Consider the following 21,033-nt stretch of genomic DNA (forward strand, 5'->3'; position numbering starts at 1 on the left):
GGAAAGAAAAAACAGTTCAAGCAGAGTCACAGCCAGGTGTGGGGACAGGGCTGAGAATCAGAGGGACCCAGGCTGGCTGGAGATCCTGGGGGAAGGTGGTACTGTGTTGTGTGGGAAGGAAGCCAGGATGGGAGCAGATCGAAGAGGTCCTTGGAGGAGAAGGCTAGGGAGCCCCGAGCCCTGCAGGGGAAAAAGAAAGCCTCTGGCAGCATCTCTCCCCACCCCTCCATACACACTGTGTAAGTCACACATGCGTGTGCACACACACACTCACACACTGGTGAGGCCCATCCTGGGCCGTAGGGCAGGTCATGGGGTCTGCCAGGCCCAACTCCAACAGTTTAAGGGGCTTCTGCTGCCCGCACCCCCTGGGGAACCAGGCCAGGGGTTAGGTCGCCTACCTGCAGTGGGCACATGTGGCTTGAAGCCTGGCACTGGGGGATTCTTAGAAGTTGACCAATAACCTCTCACGTTTGCTTTGAACCTGTTCAGAGCAAAACCCCGTCCACTCCTCCCAGAAGCTGCAGGGAGGTCGGGCCGTGGGCTGTGGTCTATGGTCTGTCTCTCCATTGGCAAGGAGGGAAATGGAGGCACAGTTTGTATAGAGGACTGTTCCTCCCCACCCTCTCCGAAGGCCAAGAAGGAAATGAATGAAGGGTCCAGAGTTCGTTCTGGGGGCTTCCCAGTAGCCTATGCGCTTGCCCCCACCTGGTGGTTGGTGTTACCCCACTCACTTGCCTCCCCTGCCGTAGGTTCCAGGGTGACAGCCGCCTGGAGCAGTCTGGCTGCTACCACCATTGCGTAGATGAGAACATCGAGAGGAGAAACCACTACTTAGATCTCGCCGGGATAGAAAACTACACGTCCCAGTTTGGGCCTGGTAAGGGACTCGAGCACCCTGCAATGGGCGATGAGGGCAGGGCGTGGCTGGATGGGCCAGGCGGGCCATGCGGGTGGTGTTCACTGCTACCCCAGGCTTCGGTAAGACAGCTATTACGGGACAGATCAAAGACTTCTTGGAGAAAGTGACGTTAAAAATGGTTTCAAAATTAAAGTAATACATGCACAAAATTGAACAAAATCAAATAGTATCTAAAGGCTTAGCACCCAATGACAAACAACAGTTCTGTGCCCCATCCCATCCCACCCAAGCCCTGTTCCCGGGGCAACCACTTTTACCTCTCCTAGCTGTTTCTTCCAGCAAGAACCTCGGTTTCCCTAAGTACAGCGCTGCTGTGTCTTTATCAGCCTTGACATATGTTGACCTCTTGCTCAATTTCACTCCCACAACTCCCTTCCCCCCTTTCTCTTCATATGTTTAATTCCTCTATGAGTTACTTCTGTATGTTTTTAGCAATATACTTAGAGTTCTTTCTTGCCCCAGTGACCTTAGACAGTTTTCAGGGTCTCTGCTGCCATCTGTCTTTCTCGACTCCCTCTCGGAGAGTATTTTTGAAGACCTACCAAAGAACCAGTTCTTCCCACTTAGCAGATGGGAAAGTTCCATTTCAGAGAGTTTTCGTGCAAGGCAGTGAGGGGCAGTTGGGGCACTGGGGGGTAGCTCTGGTTTTGGAGAACTGGGGGGCGGGGGTGATGTCTGGGGTACAGCGCAAGCCCCAGCACACAGTAGGTGCTCATTAAATGTCTGTTGAATTGGTTCCTAGGCTCCCCTTCCGTGGCCCAGAAGTCAGAACTGCCCCCCCGCACCTCCAATCCCACTCGATCTCGCTCCCATGAGCCGGAAGCCATTCACGTCCCACACCGAAAGCCCCAAGGCGTGGACCCGGGCTCCTTCCACTTCCTTGACACCCCAATCGCCAAGGTCTCGGAGCTCCAGCAACAGCTCCGGGGCACCCAGGACGGGAGCAAGCACTTTGTGAGGTCCCCCAAGGCCCAGGGCAAGAGTGTGGGTGTGGGCCACGTGGCCAGAGGGGCAAGAAACAAGCCCCCTCTGGGACCCGCCATCCCTGCGGTGTCCCCCTCCGCCCACCTGGCTGCCAGCCCGGCCCTCCTCCCCTCCCTAGCCCCCCTCGGGCACAAGAAGCACAAGCACCGAGCCAAGGAGAGCCAGCAGGGCTGCCGGGGCCTGCAGGCACCACTGGCCTCAGGCGGCCCCGTCCTGGGGCGGGAGCACCTGCGGGAGCTGCCCGCCGTGGTGGTGTACGAGAGCCAGGGCGGGCAGCCGGTCCAGAGACATGAGCACCACCACCACCATGAACATCACCACCATTACCACCACTTCTACCAGACATAGAGCCCCTCCCCAGGGCCCCACCCTGCCATATGAAGGACCCCACCCCCGACACCCCAAGGCATTATTATTCTATTAATTATTGTTATTATGATGATTATTGTTATTAATAATTATTGTTACTCCACTAATATTTAGCTAGCCTTCATGTAGAAGATCTATGGAAACACAGAACTAAACTTTTATTTATATGTTGTGGGGACTGCATAACTAGCCCAGGAAATGACTCTGGTTCGGAGTGGCCTGTAACGGGCAGAGGCTCCCTCGGGGCTCGGGATCTGCAGCATCTGTGTGGATCAACCCACACCCTTCCCAGAGCCAGGGAGCCCTCAGCCCCAACTCTGCCCCACCCCAGCCTCTTCCAGGAGAGCACCCTTACCTGGCCCGGCTTCCAGAGACCCTCGAAATCTCCGAGAAGATAAACAGCTGCTACCTCTTAGTATTATTCTGATTTTATTTTGCCCTTAACTGATTGTAATGTGCTACAAGGGATTTCAGTGGACTGCAGAGTGCGAACGTCTTGCTGTTGTGTTTTTATGTCCTAACCTAGAAACCTTAGCTGTCTTTTCTGGAGTTGTCTTTCATGCTTTTCCAGTGGGATCAAGCCCTTTTCCCCGAAGCGGTCCCATCTCTTCTGCCATGCACAACATGAAAATCCACTTCTCTTCCTTCTCCTTCTTTTCCTCTCTACTTAAGAGTGATACACACACATATTTAAGGACTATCCCTGAGACCATCCTTCTCATTTTGGAAACTGCTAGGGAGGGAACCAACCACTTAAACAAGTGTGGTTTTCCAAGATCCAGGCAATTGTATGCTGTTGGTTGTGGTGGAGGATGTGGCAGATATATACGTACCTACACGGTTCTCTAACAGAGCTTTCTGTATCTATAGATAGACGCCATCTGTCCATTTCTATGTATCTTTCTATAAATATACACTCTCAGGTATCTTTTCTGGTGTGTATAAATCAGTGGTTTGCTTCTCTGGACGCTTCTGGAACCCAGATGTGACCCTGCTTGTCTCCTTTTGGGGCTGGACAGCTCTCAGATGCTTTCATCAGAGGTCCATTCTCGGGTTTTGGGGTCTGATGGATTTTGGAGAGAACTGCTGGGATATAGAAGCTTGGAGGGAAAAGGGGACTGTGGCCAGAGTTGGGACCCTGGAGCAGCAACCTCTGCAGAGAAGGATTTTGTCTGGCCAGAGCCTGGAGAAACCTGAAAAAGAACCAGTCAGCTAGCCAGGGTCTCAGAGAAAAGCAGATTACACACTCAAATTAGGTAATTTGAGCAGAGCTTAATAAAGGCAGTATTTACGAAGTGTGGGCTAAGCCCCCCAGGAGAGTGCAGAACCCCGGGGCTAGCAGTGTGGGGCGCTATTCCCACCCCTGTGCCTGAGTGGGGAAGGAGTTATCTTTAGCAGACAGAGGATTGCTGGAGGAGTGGGAGGGGCACCTGAAGGAGCTGTGACCTTTGCTTAAAGGATGCAGCCAGTCATGGGGACCCTCCAGGGAAATTAATATCCTGACCTGCTTTCCTGCCCCTACCCCCCTCAATCCATTGGCTGAGGCCACTGGAAGCCACCGGGCCAAGGGAGCTTGTTGATGTGGGTCACAGGGGCATGTTCTCGGGTCAGAGAGGAGAGTGGAGAGTGAATCTAGAGGGACACAAGAGGGAGAAGCGACGCCAGCTACCTTCCTTTCTGCCGTTTTGTCTCCCAGCTAGCATCCTCTTTTCCAGAGCCTCGAGTTTGAGTTTAATGTAGTTAGTAAGGAGTTACTTCCAAAGGCAGTGGGCTTGGTTGTCACCATATTCTTAATTTTATTAATGACTGATGTGCCTGGGATTGGATTAATACATTAATCCTTAGGACAGCCCCATGAGGCAGCTTGGTGGCAGCTCAGGAAGCATGTCTGAGGCTCAGAAGTTCATAACTCCCTTGAGGCCGCACAGAGGGCAGAGCTGGAATTCTGGTCTCCCACTCAATCCCTTCGCGACTGGTGCAGAGCTTAATCATGGCCATGGGCTGCCCTTGTTTTGAGTTGTGGGTTTCTGTTCAGTGAGAACTCAACTCAATCCGAAGTGAATGAAACCAAGTTGGAAGGCAGGGAGGGAACTGGCTTTGAGATGACAGGGTCCAGGATGTGAATGCAGCAGAGACTGGTTCTTGTCCCTCCCTCTTGTCTCTCAGATTGATACTTGTACTCAACTACATGCTTTTGTCAGGGAGCCCTGGCTGCTGGCCTTCTGGGTCCCCTAACCATAAGGAAAAGGACCACCTATTAGTGTAAAGCCCAAGGCAGGATTCTGATTGGCTGGGCTTCGATCTGGTACCCATAGCTGGACCAATCATGACATCCGAGATGGGGTCACGTGGCCAACCTGCCGCAAGGGGGTGGGGTCTGTACCGGAAGACAGGAGGGGAGGGGTGCAGATCAGACAGGAAGTAATGGCACCCCACGCCCCGAATTGCTGCAACCCTGGAGGCCAGCCAGGAGTTGAGACTACTGGTTTTAGAGCAGTTCCTCTGCCTCCCTAAGTGCCACATCTGTCAGGATTCTGTTACTTCTTGGTAACTGGGACTTGCCCAACTTTAAAAACATTATTTAAAAAAACATTAATGTGCACATGTAGAAGGTTCAAATAGTACATATACAAGGTGTACAGTAAAAAGTAAACTTCCCTCCATCCCAGGCCTGCCAGCATCCCTGATGCCAGCTTTCTGGGTGTGGCCTAGGGCCCCTTAGTGTAATGTAGGGGTTGTGAGCACAGACTTTGGCACCAGCTTGCTAGGTTCGAATCCTGACTCCCTCTTTGTAGCTCTGTGCTTCAACTGAAATACTGTGCCTCAGTTTCTCCTTTATAAAGGCGGGAATCATGAGAGTGCCTGTCCCTTATGAACACTATGAAAGTGTTAGCTGTTCTTTACCAGAATAAATGCATTTCTATATCTCCCCATATGCATTTTGTTAATTTTTAAAGTATTTCAAACACAAAGTTTAAAACAGAAAATTGTGTAACATTAACTGTGAACTTACCACCCAGAATTTACAAATGCTGACATTTTGCAATATTTATTTCCGATCTATTTTTAAGGGGGGGGAACCCTGCAGTTACTGCTTAATCCTTTTCCCACCCCACCCTTTTATTTTTACACAAGGAGCATAGTGTTCATACTTATGCTATTTTTTTCAGTAACTGAATATATTTGGAGATCTCCCTCCCTAGGTCATAGAGCTCTGCCCCCTTCTCTCTAACAGCTGCTTAGCCTTCTGTGACTAGAGGTGCTGTCACTAGCTTGCCCCATCCCCTCCTGGTGGTCATGAGAGTCATCTCTCATCCCAGGCTCTGGCGAACACTGTGCTGAGAGTCCTTGCACACAGCTCTCCCGGTGCCCACGGGCAGGAGCACAGGCGACAGAAAGTTTCCACGTGGAACTGCAGAGTTCAAGAGCAAGTGTGATTTCAATTTTGATGCGATTGTACATGACCTCTAAAAGAGGTTATACTGGCCGGGCATGGTGGCTCACGCCTGTAATCCCAACACTTTGGGAGACCGAGGTGGGTGGATCACCTGAGGTCAGGAGTTCGAGACCAACCTGGGCAACATGGTGAAACCCCGTTTCTACTAAAAATACAAAAAATTAACTGGGCATGGTGGTGCGTGCCTGTAATCTCAGCTACTTGGGAGGCCGAGGCATGAGAATCGTTTGAACCTGGGAGGCAGAGATTGCAGTGAGCTAAGATTGCACCACTGTACTCCAGCCTGGGCGACAGAGTGAGACTTCATCTCAAATACATAAAGAGGTTATACTGAATAATGAGGAATCAATGGAAGAAGAAAGAGAGAGGAAGGAAGGTTGGAAGGAAGGAAGGAGGGAAAATTAGAAGGGGAAACCATGATTGCTGGTGAGGTTTTGAGCACATTTTCCTGCAGGCTGGTGTGGGTGAGAGGTTTGGTCTTGTTTGCAAATCTTCTGAAGGCCATTCCAGAGGAGCAGTTGCCACTGCCCCATCCCCTGAGCTCTGAGCATGGGGGTTCCCCTGGGGAGACTCCTGGTGAGAGGATGCCGATTTCTGCTGATCTGTCACTGGGTACCTAGGACTGGGTGTGTTTAAGGCAGACAGCCAGGTGAGGATCCCAGCTACTGGGGCCTGCTGTCATCTCCTGGGAGTGCCCAGGGGTCAGGAGCCTAGGGGACTCTTGCACTTCACATCCAGCCATGCTAATTACACTTTTTGGCAAAGGAAACAGCTAGGAGCAGTTTCTTTCACCCCTCCAGCCCCGTTTTCTCAGTGTTTAGACCTCAAATTATTACTGGGCGAGAGGCAAGGCAGCCTCTGAAGTGTGGCAGGAGGAGGGGAAGGCTGCCTGCACTTTGGTGTGTCTGTCAGATGCCAGCACTAATAACCTGGCTTCTGTGAGGCCTGTCAGTGCTCTCAGGAATGAAAGGGGACCCCTGAGAGGTGCTCAGTACCAGCAGGCTGTGAACGCCCTCCACCCACTACCCTCACCTCCTCGTTAAAGATGGTGCTACCTGCCACACAGCAGACTCCTGGTCACTGCACACCCGAAAGACCCCAAGGCAGCCCGCCCCTTGTCCAGCCACACCCCAGCACCCACCCTCCTGGCCCCTGCCTCGGCCTCCCCAGACCAGCTGCACCCAGCCCCCAACACGCACCCCTTCTCCATATGTGTGCAGGGCCTCATTTTGCAGAGCAAAGACAGATGTTTCAGCCACGCGCTTTATTAACTTCTAAAACCTGTGCTCAGGACACTCTTCCGCAGTCATGAAAAGTTTGATCACTTGCCACAGTCAGGACCTTCGTGTGGGGCTCTGATCTGATGTTCGGTCTCATCATCTCCCAAACCAGCAGTCGTTTGTACCCCACCCCTCTGCTCAGGGGCTCACACCCCCAAATGATTTTCCTGATTTATGTATTTCCCTACAAAGGACTTTCTATACCTAGCATCTGCCTCCAGCATGAGAAGGGGGAATAGGTGAGACCCATTTGCCAGTAGCAGATGGGGACCCTGGGGAGGAAATGGCAGAGCCTGTTGGAGACTCCCTGTCTCCAGCTGACCAGCCAATGGGATTCCTCTTCCCTCCACTGTCTCCCACAAAGTAGAAGAATCCTGGCACATTTAGCCCATGAGCCTAGCACAGATCCCTATCTAGACATGAGGCCCTTTAGACGTGACTTTGGCATTGACCAGCCTGTTGGCGGTGGGTCAGGGAGGTGGAGGGGATGCTCACACCAGTAATTCTCATCCCCTGAATGCTTGGGATCACCTGTGGAGATTTCACAAAATACTAGTGCAGGGGTCCCACCTCTGATGATGCTAAGTGGTGGGTCTGGGGTGTGGCCCAGGCATCATGATGTTTCAGGCCCCCAGGTGACTTCTTAGGCAGCCCAGCTAAGCCCCTAGAGCCTTGCATTTTCCCCCAAATGACCCCAGAGGGCCCGATTTGAGGGAAATACCTAACTTCAGGGGCCGTAAGAATCCCCCAGGGAGCATGTGAAATGCAGATACCAGGCCCACCCCCAGAGATGAGCTGAGGTGGGTCAGGGGTGAGGCGCAGGGATCAGTGTTTTTCACAAGCTCCACACCTCCAGGAAATGGTGTTGTGGTTAGGCCCATAGACCAGTCTGAGAGTCCTGTTGCCTGTGCCTTCGTGCACGTGGGGTGGAATCCCAGTGGCCCTGCCTTGAGGAGGATGTGCATTAATGTGGTAGGGGAGACAGAGACAACTCCACCTGCCCCCTGCCTCACCAGCGACCTCCAAAAACTTCATGGATGTTAGAGCAAGCAGCCCTGCTGCAGCAGAGGATGAGGCTGGCAGATTTAGTAAGAGCCCTCTGTGTTTGGGCTGAGTTCTTTCTCTAGTTGCCCTGTCATCTGGCCTCTGGATAACCCACCTCTCCTCCCTCATCCTAAAATTACAGATGGTGAAAGACGGCCACATTTAGTGAGACCCCTAAGGTCCTCCAACTAGGGTGGGTCCACAGTGGCCCCTGGTGCATGGACCACACACTCTCTTCCCTCCTCTGGCTCAGGACTAGGGTCTGAAATTAGGGAGATATGAGTGGCTTTCTTGAAAACTTCTCTTCCCAATCTTCCCACTCTGCTTGGGGGCCATTGGTCAAGGCCAGCTTTGGAGACTAGGGCTTGTTGCGACTACCAGCTGTCTCATTTTGCTGTACTGCAAACTCAGGCTTGGTTCCAAGCTTATGGGGGCCCTGTCCTGCCCCTAGTAGGGTTTGTTTTGGGGTCACATCTGGTCAGACCCTTCATAGAGCTCTTCCCCGGCCTCTACATCAGGGAGAGAAGTAGGTAGGGAGGAGCATTCGAGGCTTAGAAGAAGGACTAAAATACAACAGCCTTGGAGGAACTGCCAGGAACCAAAGGCAAGCACTGGAGAAGGCAACCCAGGACCCCCTGGGCTTCTGAGCAGGAAGACCAAGACCTTCAGGGGCCCTAAGCACTGAAAACATCATTCCTCATCCCCAAGCCCTGGCATCCCCCTGTTCTTCTAAAATAACTCTTTTCTAGATATTTCTGATCGCAAAATTCTGGGTGGGTTCATCCAAGCTGACCTTTGCTGTTTTTTTCTTTCCCAACAAGGCCTCACTTTTTGGAGCCACCTTAGCTGGTGCCTAGGCAGAGGGGCAGTCAGCAGTGGTTATCAGGATCCTGGCTCTGTGGGTTGCCTTCCTCCTGGACTGTAAAGCCCCTGCAGGCAGGGACTTCTTAGATAGCTGCTTCCTTAGGGCATGGCACGTAGTGGGTGGTTAATGAATGGAAGAGAGGGAATGAGCGATCAAGGGAGGGAGGAGGGAGTGGAGTGGAGATTTCTCATCCTTTCCTGTTAATTTATGACATCCTCCTGCCTATGAGTCCTTGACTCTGGAGTTTTACAGAGCAGTCACATTTCAAATAAAAGTCTGGGAAAGCAACACATCATCGCCAACTTTTAATTTTGCTAAATAAGGATATTAGAAAAAGAATAAAAAACTGCAGTCCCTTACTGTTTAAAGAAAAACCAAAAGAAGTTAAAAAGAAAAAAAAAAAAACAACCTCATTGTGTTGTCTTTTTTTGTTTTGTTTTCTTTCCTCGGAAATCAGTGAAAGTTTGGTCAACCACACATTGTAGTAGGGCTAGAATTTCTCTTCCCATTTTAGAGACGGGAGACCTGAGACTCCAGGTGGGGGTGTGGAGTCCAAATGGACAGTTCTTCCCAAAGCTGAGCACAGACCGGCTTGCAGGTCCTTTTTCCAGTCATGGCCTCAGCTGTCTGCAAAGGACTTGGGGGAGGCTGACATCTCTGATGTCTGGAGAGGGGGCTTCTGCAACCTCCAACACTGGTCGGTAACTCCACAGAGGCCATTGGCGGGGGTGGTCTGCTTGTGTCAGCAGGCCTGTCATGGCCAGTTCAATGGTCGGCGCTGAACTCTGTCTCTTGGTGCCTGGTAGAGGGGTTGGAGTGGGCCTGAGGCCAACTTGCGCAGGGCCACACTCCCCAGGAAGCTGTGGAGTCTGGAACTCTGCCCTGCCTTCCTGTCCCCTGCCCACTCTAAGCCTTCAGAAGTCAATCCTCTGCTCACCGGGACCATACCTAGCCTGGCCCATCGATGTGTCATGTTTGACCCATCAAGGGTTTCAAAAATTTTTAATTAATTTCCAAAATCTGAGGGTTTCACCTAAAAACCTGGATGTTTGGCTTTTCTCGTAAAAATCAGAAAGCGTGTTTACCCCAGTCTCCCATTCCCACACGGCTGCAATCCGCCCGCCCCGTCCAACGGTGCACATGCCTTTTTCCCTGTGCCTGGAGCCCCTCTCAGCCTGATTTTTGGCCTGGCTTTGATGTGATTCAGCTCATGACCCCGGCGCAGCCTCAAGCACCTAATTTTTGGAGGTCGGTGATGCCACTTAAAAACCTGTTCAGGGCAGATCGTTAGACAGGAGGATGGCTAAGGGAGCAGCTTCAGGCATGGGAGGACTTTCATGGGGAAGTCTTTGGGGCAGTCCTGGAGACCCTCACAATGTGGCCTCACTCCTCCTTTAGATGGGGCAAGGTGGGCTGGAACCCCTGGCAAAGGGTCCCAGGCTGTGTGAGACCCCGCCCAGCACTCCTTAAACAGCCAAGACAGGTGGAAAGCCCCAACTCAAAAGACTGGCTGGATTGTACCTGACTCAGTGACTTCCCCTCTTTGAGACTCAGTTTGCTTTTCTGTAAAGTGGACCTAATGAGGCCCGCTTGGCTTCAGCTCCAGGGACTTTGGAGATTTAAGCAAAGCAAGAAATGGGAAAGGAGTTTGTTACATATCAGGCTTCCTGGATGAATGCCCCCAGCTCTCTCGGAGGGGGAAGCAGAAAGACTGCTGATCGGGCAGGGGATGGGGACTCCCCGGGTGGCCACATGGGCAGTCTCAGTAGGAGTCTCAGGCCAGGCTCTGTCTGTGGATTCCCACTTCTCTGGGCTGCATCTCACTGTTCAGGCTAGAGTCTGGTCCTTGCCCGTCTGCAGATCCAGGAAGATGTGGCCCCAAATTCTCTGGACCTGATGTCCTAGATCCTGTGCACTTGGCTTCATGGATAGAGTTTGAGAAGGTTGCAGGATCCAGTAGCTGGACCACAGGATGCAGCTTGGGGGCTTGGCTGAGATAAGCAGACTGGCCCATGGTTGAGACTTTGGACCTGAGCTGAGTCCTGGTTCTACTACTTCCTAGATGTGTGACTTGGGACAAGTGACTCACCCTCTCTGTGCCTTGGTGTTTTTTTCTAACATGGGGCTAATTGGGGTAACTACCTCACTGAGCTGTTATGAGTAAATGATCCAGTGGGCGTGAGGCGTTCAGCACAGAGCCTGGCACGTAATAGGCCCTCGATAAGTAAAACAGCAACAGTAGCTGCAGTTAGGAGAATGTAACCCCAGAAGCCTCATGGGAAAAGAGGTGCAGTCCTGATGGATGAAGGGTACCTGTCCCCCACCCCGGCTGCAGAGCCCCCTGTGAGACAGCTGCTGTGGCATGCCGCCTCTGCTACACACTCAAGAAACACTTGAGGACATGACTTTTCCCTGTCAAGTTTGATGGGATCACTCTGTTCCTTCCAGACCCGACTTGTGGTGTGAACTTGGACAAGCCCCTGCTGTCTCTGGCCTTCAATACCATATTTGTATTATGAAACTGCCCTTGGCTTGAAGCTAGACTATGGGGGTGGCAGCTCTAAGTCCTACAAACAGTAGGGGCAGTGGTGGGGATGGGCAGCCTGAAAGCCATGCCAGCAGTGCCTTCCTTGGGGAAAGAGGCGGCCTCTGGAGCAGTGCTTGGCTACCCTGCATCTGGGTCTGTCCTTGCCCAACTCCTAAGCTGCAGGATCGCTGAGGAATCCACATTGCCATATCTGCCACTTACAGAGTGCCTACTGTGCACCCAGCCCACATTCACTAGTGTCCTCAAAACAGCCTTGAGAGGAAACCAACGAGGAAACAGAGTTACAGTTCAGTTAAGCAACTTACCTGACTTGTGGCTAATGCATGGTAGGGTTAAACATAAGCCTGACATATGCTAGCCACATGACCCTCCCTTTCCAGGAGCCTGCTGGCATTGATACAGGTTGACAAAGACCAGTACTACTCCCTTGCCTGTCATTACTCCAGCCAAGTCCAGGGACACGTGAGGCAAGGGGAGCTGGGGCTGCTGGTGTGGCCGAGACTTCAGCTTCAGCAAGATGGTGCCCCAGGCTCTCAGGGTGCCCTGTGGTCCCCTTCATTCATAACATTGATCATGTTTGTAACTGTAGTTGATTCTCACTCATTGCAGTAGTTACATCTTATAAAGTCACCTCTGACACTAAGTTAGCGCATACTGAACTATTGATCCTAGGGGAAATATAGGGTTAGGTTCCTGCAAGCTCCTGGTCACAACATTTTCATTACCAATCAGTGCATAACCTTGTTTTATGTGTGCTTCTTTTTGAAGATGCCTAATTTGCTATATATTTTTGATTTGTTAACATTGAACTCAGCCAACAGCTCTATAACTCATGACTGAATGAAGCTTATCTAGCACACATATTTTCTCTGCAAGGCATATCAGAGCCTTCTGTGCTTAAGAGCACAAGATGGCACTCCAGCGCCATGCCTGGGGAGCATTTTAAGCAGCCAAATCACCAACACAAAGCACAAACATGCACAAAGCATGATGCTAAACAGACTGTGAGAAGGATGTTTGTGTATAGGATGAGAACTGAACCATGAAAGCAGAGCATCATCTTGTTCGACCTCAGTTGAGAACATGTGGTCGGGCCACTCAAACTTTTCACTGCTCTGCGCATATCACGAATGAAGTGAATGCACCATGAGTATTGATTTTGGGTGATAGACAAATTTTAGTGAATAGGCGATTTCATAAATACAGAATCCACGGAGGGTGAGGATCCACCGTACGTACTTATCTATGCCTCTAATTATTTGATTTCCACCAAAGCACTTGTTCACCAGATTATCTTGTAATCCCAAAGGCCCAGCAAAGACAGGCGCTTGTTCAATGTCTGTTGAGTGACTGAAGGACAACACATTCCTGGCCTCCCCACCTGCCCCCAGCGGGACCTAGCACATGGCCGGCTGTTGACACTCCATGTGTCTTTGTTGATCGAATTCATAAAGACAGATGGGAAAAGGGGCAACCCTCTTGCGGTTTCCTGATGCTGAGAGTTGTTGGAATGTTGATGCTGCCACCAGAGAAGGGTGACAGCATGCAGACAGCCTGGAAACCCAGAACCTCCTGGGGATATTCAGATGGTGTCACTGGGCTCGGCCTGTGGGCTCTCAGCACATCTAGGTCCAGGGGCCCAGGGTGACTCTGAGTGGCTCAAGTGCCCTGGCCAGATCCTCTCCAGATGGGCCCCTGGCCATCTTAGCCAATATCACCTGATTCCATTTCCTCTGACTCTGTCCTCAAAAGGCAGCATCTGATTGTGATTTGGTCCAGAAATTCCTGGCCAGAGTATTTCCAGTGTGGTGCATGTGAACTTTCCGCCTTCCCTTCCTTTCCTCCTCCCGCCTTTCTTCACTGGGGAGAAAGAATTTGGCATTCGAGTATCTCACTCCGTCTTGCTAAGCAGTTTAGTTAGACTGCAGGTCAGTCTCTGTGGTGTGACCACCCCCCAGTGGCAAGGAGCTGCCAAAACTGAGCTTCTGGGCAAGATGTGGGCAGAGCAAAGAGAGACCCACACTTGGCACTTCCTGCCCAGAAAGGACATGCTCAGGCCTGGCTGGCCTTTGCCACCATCATCTCCAGGCTTTCTGTTCATCCGTACTTTCAAAGATTTAGTGATCAAGTACTATGTGTCAGGAACCATGTTCAGCACTCGATAAAACAGACATCATCTCTACTTACCTTTGCGGAGCTTTAGTCTAGTGTGGGGGACAGAGGGACTGCTTTCACCCAGAAATGACATTTTTATCCACTGCGATAACTTCTGGGGAGACATGGGAGGGAATAATAGAGAGGACATGATGGAGATGGGGGACTGCAGAGGGACTCTCCAGGAAGCCACATTTAGGGGGTGACCTCAAGGGTGAGGAAGAATTAGCCAGGTGGAAAGTTAGAGGGAGCAGCTGGTACAAGGGCCTCAAAGGTGGATGGAGGGTGAACGCTTGATGAACTGGTGCAGGCCTGTATGGCCGGGTACAGCTGGCAATGGGGAGGCCCGGTATGGGCAGGACCTGGGGGCCTGAATGGTGGAGAGTCTGCTCGTCACCCCAAGAGACACATCAGGAAGCTAGAAGGTCAGTTGGCAGAGAGAGGATGTGACACTCTAGCCACCACCACGCGGAGAAGGGATTGGAAACAGTAGCCCGGAGAGGAGGCTCTCTTGGTAGGATCCCACGGTGACCGAATGGATGCACGTTGTTTATGACATTCTTACCCATGAAAGTGCTCAAGGATCCGCTTGCTTGCTGACATGTGGGATCAGCACTACCTTCCGTGCTGCTGAACATCTTCTTAAGCGAAGGAAAGAACCAAAAAGAAAAGTTGGCAAGAAAGAAAGGGCAAAGACAGAGAGACTGGAGAGAAAGAGGCCCCGATTTCCTCTCTCTGTTAGTTGCTGAATTGGCTCTCGTGAAGGCAGAAAGGGAAAGGCTGACTTATGTCCCTCTGCCAGGAGAGGGGAAAGGAGGGAGGCATGATATTGACTTAAACGTGGGGGATTTAAAAGGCCCCTATGTTCCCACTTTGTGCTTTGCTTCTAACAGAAAGCCTGGGACCTTTGAAGTCGGTCTGGCCCAGTGGGGAGCAGGCTTCTGTGGAGACAAGATGCTAACGGGGGCGGGGGAAGGGGGCCAGGGGGCGGCCGAAACTCTATTAGGCATGCTCTAGCAAAAAGAAAGGCAAATCCAATGATAATGTACATCTGTTTCAGGGAATTTATAAGCTTTGAACATTTTTTATGGGCAGATAAGTGGGTCCTTTTCTTACCATAACTTAGAACTTCAAAGCTGAGTGTGTGGATAATGCAAATTGCTGAAATATGAGATTTTCCTTACAAAGAGGTTTCCAAAAAAGACGAGGAAGAAAAAGAGAGGGGGAGAGAGAGAACGAAGGCTAATTGATGCCACAGTCTTTTATGTACATGGCAAAAACAGGACAGAAATTGATTTTTATGAAATAAGAAATTGATGGGAGAGGCATGGGGAGGGGAGGAGGCAGTCTTGCGGCAGGTGCTGGGAGGCAGGGACTGGGGCCGGGCGGGTCCACCCAGGCTGTGGGTCAGCCCTGCAGGGTTGAGCTGCCTGGCTGTGGCTCAGGCCCTGGACACAGTGCCCTCCCTCTAGGAGCCTTAATGGGGAAAACAAGAAGAACACTGTCACTTGTAATGGGCATGCAAGGACACTTCAGAGCCAGCCAAGGCAGTGTCAGCCCAGAAGAACACCCTGGAACACCCAAGGGGGCTCCAAGGCAGGATGGAACCCCCTGGTTTGGGAAAATCAGAAAAGGCCTCCTGGAGGAGAGGGGCTCTAGGGGGCAGGTATGATCCTGAGGGGAAGACAGTGGGGTGGGACATTTCAGATGGCAAAACAGCTGGGTCAGGATATCCCCAGGGTCATGCCTCTGCCACCCAGACCCCACCACATTCAGCCCTCTGTGCTTTTCTTGTCTCCCACATCCCCAGCCCCAGTAACTAGCAGGAACACAGTCAACATTCAATATGTGCATGTTGAATGAATGAATGAATGTGAGATTGTGAGAACACACAGCTGGCTGGCAAGGAGCAACAACCAGCTCTTTCTTTTCACTATATTACATATCTACAGTGGTAGAGTCATACTAGAAGAGGTGATGGGATGGTGGTGTGGTCCCTGTAGTTGACCCCATCATCCTTTCTGTCCATAGGTGATTTGTCTAAGCCAGACATGGCAAAGCCCTCACCTTTGCCAGTGACTGATTCAGGAAAGATCATGTGTGACCTTATTCTGGGCAATGAGATCTGAAGGGAAGTCTGTTGAGGAACTTGTAACATGTCATGATGGTGGCCATCTTGCTACAGCCTGAGGACCACAGAGCACACACAGAGAGTCCTGGGTCCTTGGGAATGATGTTGAGCAAGCACTTATACATGACCTGGCAGCCACCCAGCATCTGCACTTTAGTTATTTGGTTTTTCTCAGGAGGAGATCCTGAGATGAAGACTCAGGAGCAAGTTGTTGATTTTGCGGTGGTCCTGGGAAAGACGAGGAGGAGAGTGGGGAAGTGAGGCAGGAAAGGAAGGGAAGTTCCACTCCAGGAGCCCACATGGAACATACCTCAGTTATCCCACCTGCACAGGGAGGGAGCTGAGGTATTTACCCACCCATCCTTGTCAGTCATTGGTCAAGGGCTATTTCGGTGCATAGGCATAGGCTTCAGCAGAATTGCAGGTACTGGCAGTTGGAAATTGGACCAGTAAACACAAATGATTCCTACAGGGGATACAAGCCAGGCACAGGCAGTGTCTGTTACTTGGGGTTCCTGTTGCTTAGAGTTGAAAGCATCATAACCCATCCCAGGTGATCACAGAAGGACCTCAAAGGAAAAGGTGAGGGGTTTGGACATTTCCTGAGAATCCATGGGGGAACCATTCAGGGTTTGGGGCAGGTGTCAACCACAAGAACATGAAACAGGCTCTTTTGGCAGCAAAGTTGGGAGTGGTGTTGAAGTAACTGGGAAAACTCCACAAAGGCTCAGCGTCCACCTCTACCTGACACCCTGCCAGCATCCTGGGTGATTTCCGCAGGTGTCTGAACCCCGATCTCTCAATGTTATGGCCCCCACCACCAGGAAGTCCTCCTTTTCTCTCTTCTGTAGCCACTCACTCCTGGGCCCCACTGTGAACCCAGAAATGCCACACCATGGAAGCCACACACTCTGCCGTCTCCTTGTGTCCTCATTCCTGTCCTTCTCACAGTCAGTCCCTCTTGGCTCTTCCTAGAGTCCCTTTCATTCCCTCATTTCCACTTCCTGCTGCTGTACTGTCACCTGTGGCCTGGATTTGCACTCTTGGTCCAACACCCTCAACTCCAACACTTCTGTCTTTCTGCCCCATCCACTGGACAAAAGCTGACTCTGGAAAACATTAGGCACTCAGAATCAAGGGTTCTGGGGTCAGATGGATAATTGCCATTATCCTCACCAAGTTGCCACTGGACTTTCTTGTCCCTAAATCCACTGGGCATTTCATTGCTACCTTTCTTGACTTCTTGATTATTTTTGTGATACTGACACATCCCCCCTTTCAGAACACCCTCTGCCCTTGGATTCTGTGCACAGGAAGCTAGTTGCTCCCCTGGATATACTCTTTCTTCCTTGTAACAGAGCCTCTGATTTTGAGCCCAAGAATAAAGACTACAGTTCTCAGACTCCTTCGCAAATAAATTTTGTGACTAAACTCTAGTCAACAGTAAGTGTCATGTAGCAGCTCTGAGAATCTCCTTTAAAAAGAGAGCTTGTTTATACCTATTGTCATCTCTGTTCTTCTGTGTTCCTTCTTCCATTTTGCTGCCTGGAAAGCAGATGTGATGGCTGGAATTCCAGTCACCATTTTGGACCATGAGGACAACACCCTAGAGATGTGGAGTGGCTAAAAGAAGCCTGTGTTCTTGAGAACTTAGAGGACCAGGACCTCTATTCCAGGCTTGGACACCTACATTTAGACTATTATATGAGGAAGCAATCAACTTCTCACTTGTTTCAACCACTTTCACTAGCAGTCAAACCTGAATTGTAAGTGAAATTGCTTTCCTGATAGCAAACCTGTTGGATTTTCTCCAGAATCCCTGGGCCACTTTTAGCAGTCAGATTCGTCTAATCCTCCTTTAAAGATGGTGGCAGTGAAACTGGTACATGGGACCTGACTGGGCTTTGTTTGCAACTTTCTGAGAATTTATAATTATTTCAAAATAAAAAAATTTAAAAAATAGTGGCGTTGCTCAGATCTCAGTGCTGGCTGCCTGGCCTTCTCCGTGGACTCACTTCTTGGGATCTCGTCCACTGCCATGACTGTCTCTAGGTTGCTGCCAACGAGTCCCAACTACATGCCTCAAAACAAACTCATCATCTTACCCCAAAACCTGCTCCTAGCTCAGCAGATGGCAAGACAATCCAACAAGTAACCCAGACCAGAAGCTTGGGTGCCATCCTTGACTCTTCTTTCCCTCATCACTCCGGTTACTGAGACCTTTTCCACTCTACCCATCCCCTCCATACCCTAGCAGAGAGTCCTGTCGGCTCTCCCCAGGCTGGGGACGGTTCCTCCACTGGCCATGCTGTCTCCCATCAGTCCCCGCACTGCAGACAAAAAGCACTTTTAAAAATGCCAATCTGGGCCAGGTGCAGTGGCTCATGCCTGTAATCCCAGCACCTTGGGAGGCCGAGGTGGGTGGATCACTTGAGGTCAGGATTTGAGACCAGCCTGGGCAACATGGCAAAATCCTGTCTCTACTAGAATACAACAAATCACTAGGCGTGGTTGCACATCCCTGTAATCCCAGCTGCTCGGGAGGCTGAGGCAGGAGAATCACTTGAACCAGGAGGTGGAGGGTGCAGTGAGCAGAGATCACACCACTGCACTCCAACCTGGGAGACAGGGCAAGACTCTGTTCCACAAAAAACAAAAAACAAAAAACCAGCCTGGTGCAGTGGCTCACACCTATAATCCCAGCACTTTGAAAGGCCGAGACAGGTGGATCACCTGAGGTCAGGAGTTCGAGACGAGCTTGGCCAACATGGTGAAACCCCGTCTCTACTAAAAATACAAAAAATTATCTGGGCATGGTGGCAGGTGCCTGTAATCCCAGCTACTCGGGGGGCTGAGGCAGAAGAGTCTCTTGAACCTGGGAGGCGGAGGTTGCAGCGAGCAGAGATCACGCCATTGCATTCCAGCCTGGGCAACAAAAGCAAAACTCCGTCTCAAAACAAAACAAAAAACAAAAACAAAAACGCCAATCTGACCATGGCACCTCCTACTACAAACCCATCTCATTGCCCTCAGGACAAGGGCTCAGCTCTCAGCCCAGCAGACCAGGCCCTCGGGAGCCACTAGCTCCCTGTCTCCTGTTTCCTCCATGACTTGCTGCCCTTCCCCTCTGACCCACTGCCCTGTGCTCCCTGACAACCCTTAAACAATGGAGGACTTTCCTTTCTCTTCCAGCCCAGAATATGCTGCTCCTTCTCCCTGCAGTGCTTGTCCTCACCTCTCACCTAGCGGCTCCTGGCCTGAGCCTGGGTTCCCCAAGGCCTGGCCTAAAGACAGAGACTTGGGGGTAGGTTTTTGGTAGGGCGATGCTCAAGAGAGGAGTGATGGGGCAGGAGGGCAAGATGGCAGGTGACAAAGTGACATGAGGGTGCCTTGCTGAGGTCACCATTAGAGACAGTGGCCCTCTAGGATGAGGACAGAGTGACCCTGGGGTGTCTGGCTGCAGGGTGAAAGGCTGGAGCATGTGCTCCACTGGCCCCAGCCTGAGTCTTGGAGGTGTCTCTGGGGGTGTTGATGCCCCTTCACTTCCTGCAGGACTGAAGAAGGCCCAGGGAATGGGCAGGAAGGCCAGGTACAGTTCTGGGGGGATGAGGTGAGTCTGTGCTTGCTAGACTGTCCTCAATAGCTGCAGCTGAAATGACAGGTGGCCGTGGGTCTCTAGTACATCTGCCCCCTTCCTTCTTCAAGACCCCGCTCCTCCAGGAAGCCCTCCCTGACCCCCAAGCCTTGGGTAGCTGCCCCTCCTGGGCCTCTTGCAGAGGCCTCAGATCACAGCTGCCTGTCTGCTGTCCCCACTTAGCCATAAATTTCTTTAAGGCATAAATGAGATGGGGTGACGGGCTTAAAATAAGGCAATGGAAACAAAGTTGGAGCTAAGGGGAGAGAACTATAAAGACGATCTGCATTTATAGAAGGCTGTAACAGGGTTTGAACAGTCCAGGGCTTGCCGACCCATGGAGCTGGGGTTGGGGTACAGCCATTTCCTTGCTCTGGGCCCTCTGAGGTGCCATGGTGCCAGAATCCCACCAGGCAAAGCCACTCTCCAGCCTTCCAGGCAAAGCACTGCCCATTTCGTCCTCACAGCAACCTTAGGAGGCAGCCTTTCTATCACGTCCATTTTATTCCAGAGGACGGTAAAGCTGGGAAGTTGTGTAAGTTGTCTAAGGCATTTGACCCAATTAGGTCCAAAGACTCTCTCACCTGCTCTCTCTCTCTCTCTCCACCCCTCTTCTCTGCACATCTCCTGATCACCCAAGAAGAAGAGGCTATGGTGGACATCATACCCACTCCTGTTCCATTGGCCAAAGGAAGTCACGTGGCCAAGCCCATTACATCTGCTCCCATCTCATTGGTCAAAGCAAGTCACATGGCCCAGGCTCATCATATTAACTTTCATCCCATTGGCCAAAGCAGGTCACATGGCCAAGCTCATCCTATCTACTCCCATCCTATTGGCCAAACTAAGTCACATGGCTAAGTTCATCATATCCACTCCCATCCCACTGGCCAAAGCAAGCCACACCATCAAGCTGATTCCATTCATTCCTCTCCCACTGGTGAAAGCAAGTTACATGGTTGAGCTCATGGCATTCACTCCCATCCCATTGGCCAAAGCAAGTCACATGGCCAAGCCCAAAAGCCATGGGGTAGGGGAGCACTCTTCATGCCAAGGGGAGAGAAGAAGATGAGAAAGTCCACTGAAAAACAGTGACCTCCATTATATATGCAAACTCAGGGTGAGACCCTTTCTTGGGCATTAGATGAGCTGAGTTGAAGGCTCAGCTTGGCCGACAATTTTCTCTGCAGTCCTGAGGAAACCGTTTCCCCTCTGTAAGTCTCAGTTTGCCCATGTCTGCAATGGGGTTAATTACATCATAAGACACCGGCTGTTATGAGCAGCGAGATAATCCCCAAGGCTGCTGACAGTGAGAAGGAGGGCTGCCTAGGGTCCAAAGAGATGCAGGAGGCAGTGGCCAGTTTCCTGTCCACATCATCCCCGCAACACATACTGGTTCAGATTCAGTTCCATCTGAGCTGGGCTCCAGCTTGACCAGGTACCATGATGACAGCTGCCGCCTCACTTCCAGCACCATCTCCCGGACCACATGCCTGCTCACAAACCCTTTGGAATACTTCGGAGGCCCTCAGTGGCTTCACATCTCATAGCCGAGGGTGGATTAGGTGGGGTGCCTAGATGTGGGGAGGACAGGCAGGCCTTCCCTTAAACAGTCAGCCAAGCATCACATGCCGCCTGTCAAAGG

At 51.3% G+C, this 21,033-nt stretch overlaps 1 protein-coding gene across 2 annotated transcripts in view; it reads left to right on the forward strand.

Annotated features, from left to right (window-relative positions):
• NKD1 (NKD inhibitor of WNT signaling pathway 1) overlaps positions 1–17,708 on the forward strand; it is a 99,829-nt gene extending 82,121 nt beyond the window's left edge. The window contains exons 9-10 of one of the 2 annotated variants that reach the window (XM_054454564.2): positions 753–880; positions 1,665–17,708. In XM_054454564.2, coding sequence (XP_054310539.1) covers positions 753–880; positions 1,665–2,254 — 718 coding nt within the window. In that variant the 3' untranslated portion in view covers positions 2,255–17,708. The remainder of the gene's footprint in view (positions 1–752; positions 881–1,664) is intronic. The other variant, XM_063655046.1, reaches the window with a different exon arrangement.
• Positions 17,709–21,033: the final 3,325 nt, after the last annotated feature.

The sequence above is a fragment of the Pongo pygmaeus genome, chromosome 18 (genome assembly GCF_028885625.2).
Source record: "Pongo pygmaeus isolate AG05252 chromosome 18, NHGRI_mPonPyg2-v2.0_pri, whole genome shotgun sequence".
In the NCBI taxonomy this organism is placed as follows: Eukaryota; Metazoa; Chordata; class Mammalia; order Primates; family Hominidae; genus Pongo; species Pongo pygmaeus.